General features: G+C 37.7%; 2 protein-coding genes across 2 annotated transcripts in view; both read left to right on the plus strand.

Annotated features, from left to right (window-relative positions):
- Positions 1-304: 304 nt before the first annotated feature.
- Positions 305-3499, plus strand: LOC107654400 (flocculation protein FLO11-like). The gene is made up of 4 exons (XM_016441449.1): positions 305-960; positions 1732-2528; positions 2894-3015; positions 3464-3499. Exons 1-4 carry the CDS (start codon positions 479-481, stop codon positions 3497-3499), a joined length of 1437 nt encoding a protein of 478 aa, XP_016296935.1. The 5' UTR covers positions 305-478.
- Positions 3500-3582: 83 nt separating this feature from the next.
- The window catches only part of LOC107654422 (uncharacterized), a 1915-nt gene continuing 1669 nt past the window's right edge, over positions 3583-3828 (plus strand). Inside the window, exon 1 of the mRNA XM_016441467.1 lies at positions 3583-3781. Coding sequence (XP_016296953.1) covers positions 3643-3781 — 139 coding nt within the window. The 5' untranslated portion in view covers positions 3583-3642. The remainder of the gene's footprint in view (positions 3782-3828) is intronic.

A 3828-nucleotide genomic window follows, 5' to 3' on the forward strand; every position in this document is an offset into this window, starting at 1 on the left:
ATCCACTACAGATTCTACTCCATCTTTGCCATCATCTACAACAATCGGAGAAACAACAGTAGAATTCACTTCATCTACAACAGTAATATCTGCATTCACTGCAGAGCAAACAACAAGCCAGCAGACACAAACCACTCAATATACTTCTACCACTGAAACAGAATCTACAACATTAGCTCCATCAACATTTACAACAGCCGTGTCCGCTATGAGCACAACCACAATAGAGACATCTGCAAGTGAAAGTGGATCAAAAGCGGAATCAACATTAACAACAACAGGTACGTCTCCGTCCTCACCATCTACTACGACAGAAGGACAGACAACATCAGAATTCACTTCATTTACAACAGAGATATCCTCATCTACTGTAGAACAAACAACAAGCCAGCAGACACAAACCACTCAATATACTTCTACCACTGAAACAGAATCTACAACAACAGCTCCATCAACATTTACAACAGCCGTGTCCCCTATGAGCAAGACCACATCAGAATCATCAACAACTGAAAGTGGTTCAACGCTGGAAACAACATCATTCCCAACAGATACTACTCCATCTTTAGCATCGTCTACAGCAGAAGGACAGACAACATCAGAATTCACTTCATCTACAACAGAGATATCCTCATCTAATGTAGAACAAACAACACGCCAGCAGACACCATCCACTCAATATACCTCTACCACTGAAACAGAATCTACAACATTAGCTCCATCAACATTTACAACAGCTGTGTCCGCTATGAGCACAACCACAATAGAGTCATCTGCAAGTGAAAGTGGATCAACAGCGGAATCAACATTAACCACAACAGGTACGTCTACGTCTTCACCATCTACTACGGCAGAAGGACAAAGTACATCAGAATTCACTTCATCAACAACAGAAACATCTCCATCCAGTGCAGAGCAAATAACAAGCCAGCAGACACAAACCATTCAGTTAAGTATTACCACAGAAAAAGAATCTGCAGCGACAAGTCAATCAACATTTACACCCGCTACAAGTGAAAGTGGATCAACAGCGGCAACTAAATTATCCACTACAGATTCTACTCCATCTTTACCATCGCCTGCAACAATCGGAGAAACAACAGTAGAATTCACTTCATCTACAACAGTAATATCTCCATCCACTGCAGAGAAAACAACAAGTCAGCAGACACAAACCACTCAGTCTGCCATCACAGAAACAGAACCTGCAACAACAGCTCAATCAACATTTACAACAGCTGTGTCCCCTATGAGCAAGACCACATCAGAATCATCAACAAGTGAAAGTGATTCAACGCTGGAAACAACATCATTCCCAACAGATACTACTCCATCTTTAGCATCATCTACAACAGAAGGATGGAAAACATCAGAATTCACTTCATCTACAACAGATATATCTTCATCTAGTTTAGAGCAAAAAACAAGCCAGCAGACACAAACCACTCAGTATACTTCTACCACTGAAACAGAATCTACAACATTAGCTCCATCAACATTTACAACAGCTGTGTCCGCTATGAGCACAACCACAATAGAGTCATCTGCAAGTGAAAGTGGATCAACAGCGGAATCAACATTAACCACAACAGGTACGTCTCCGTCTTCACCATCTACTATGGCAGAAGGACAAAGTACATCAGAATTCACTTCATCAACAACAGAAACATCTCCATCCAGTGCAGAGCAAATAACAAGCCAGCAGACACAAACCATTCACTTAAGTACTACCACAGAAAAAGAATCTGCAACAACAAGTCAATCAACACTTACAACAGCTGTGTCCCCTCTGAGCACAACCACAACAGAATCATCTACAAGTGAAAGTGGATCAACAGTGGCAACTAAATTATCCACAACAGATTCTACTCCATCTTCACCATCATCTACAACAATCGGACAGATAACAGCAGAATTCACTTCATCTACAACAGCGATATCTTCATCTAGTGTAGAACAAACAACAAGCCAGCAGACACAAACCATTCAGTTAAGTACTACCACAGAAAAAGAATCTGCAGCGACAAGTCAATCAACATTTACACCCGCTGTGTCTCCTATAAGCACGACCACATTAGAATCATCAAAACCTGAAAGTGGCTCAACACTGGAAACAACATCATCCACATCAGATATTTCTGCATCTTCACCATCGTCTAAAACAGAAGGTCAGACGACGTCAGAATTTACTTCATCTACAGCAATATCTTCATCTAGTGTAGAACAAACAACAAGCCCGCTGACACAAACCATTCAGTATACTTCTACCACTGGAACTGAATCTACAACATTAGCTCCAACAACATTTACAACAACTTTGTCCCCTCTGAGCACAACCACTGCTGAACAAACAAGTCAGCAGACACAAACCACTACTTCAATTTCAAGCACAGAAATACATTCAACACAGTCAATTCATTCGACATTTCCACCACTGGAAACCATTGGATCAAGTTCTCCAGACTCACCTGCCTCACTCGCTACAACTTCCCCCATTTTAGTAAATGGCTCATCAACAGTTACTTGGTGTGAGTATTTGATCATACTATTCCTAAATGATCATTATTACACTTTGTGTTCTCTACTTTCTTTCTTATTTTACATATTCATTGTAAATTATTTTTTTTCACTGTGCTGTGGGCATTGAATCAATATTAAATTAGCACCCAAGATACTTGTTGTTAACAAGTTGTGAAGTGTGACCATTTAAGTTAGTTGTATTGTGGGTTGTGTCACATTTTAGCTAAAACATTTGTGCATATGCTTTAGAGCTAAAACATGATACAACCCACAGACATCCGATTTTTAATTACAAAAATACTTAGCACAATAATTGTCACAATTTCCAGCACACTTATGTTGAAATCTTTCTAAATCTTCACCTTAATTGCAGCTGAAAGCATACCCACAAGGAATGCAAGTATCTCTCTCGAAATTATGATGCACTATCTTACACAGTATGAAGATGTGAACTCTCCAGAATCAAAAAAACTAATTTCCATCTTAAAACGTGAGGTAAAGTTTTCTAGTTCCTTTTCTTGAAGTACTTTAAAGATCACAAATTTGCTCACAATTATTTCACATTGTGTATTAATTCAGTGGCCTCAAAAGTAGTCAGACTCTTAAGCCACACTTTAAAATGTATCAATGTTATTTGCAGTAGACAACTTTAAAAGTCATTTAAAACTTAACAGAAGTGAAAAAGGTCTGAAGTCAAATTAGATGTAAAATGCATTTACTGCAATAATGCATACGTTGACTTGGACAACCCTACTTAGTAATCTTATTCATTAGACATAAATCAAAAAGTTTGATGGCATCATGAAGGTTATTTTGTAATCATTTATATTTATTATATAAATTATAATTATTATATTATTATATATATTTATTATATTTGCAAAATGTATTATGGATCAATATTTATATTCAGAAAATGTTTTTTATTTTTATTTTTTGACAGCTTTCAATCCTTTGTAAAAAGGCTAAGGTAAGTTGATTTCTCTCGAATTTCATACATTTACAAATATTTGCTAAGCAAAAGACATTAATATGTGGCGTGTATTTTTCTCATCTAGGAACGGAAGTGTCATTGCTGAAAGTATTGCAGTGTACAACTATCCCAACAACAACTCACAAATAATGTTTCTAAATAACGATTTGGGACCCACCCTGGAAAAAATCTTTAATGACTCAGATTCATTTAAAAATCTCAGCATAGCTCTCGGTAATGCTTCCATCCAAGATGCCCGAATTACCATGGGGATAGTTGAAATATCAAGTAAGTTACTTTTTTTGGGGTGGGGGGTGGGTGGGGGGGACAGATAA

The sequence above is a fragment of the Sinocyclocheilus anshuiensis genome, unplaced genomic scaffold (assembly GCF_001515605.1).
Source record: "Sinocyclocheilus anshuiensis isolate Anshui unplaced genomic scaffold, SAMN03320099.WGS_v1.1 scaffold527, whole genome shotgun sequence".
Taxonomy (NCBI): domain Eukaryota; kingdom Metazoa; phylum Chordata; class Actinopteri; order Cypriniformes; family Cyprinidae; genus Sinocyclocheilus; species Sinocyclocheilus anshuiensis.

Bases quoted from the DNA above. Each gene is read 5' to 3' on its own strand.
- LOC107654400 (XM_016441449.1), top strand. From the start codon at position 479: ATGAGCAAGACCACATCAGAATCATCAACAACTGAAAGTGGTTCAACG. The intron at 961-1,731 runs CACAGAAAAAGA...CTTAAGTACTAC, and splicing joins ACCATTCAGTTAAGTATTAC to CACAGAAAAAGAATCTGCAA. The intron at 2,529-2,893 runs GTGAGTATTTGA...CCTTAATTGCAG, and splicing joins CTCATCAACAGTTACTTGGT to CTGAAAGCATACCCACAAGG.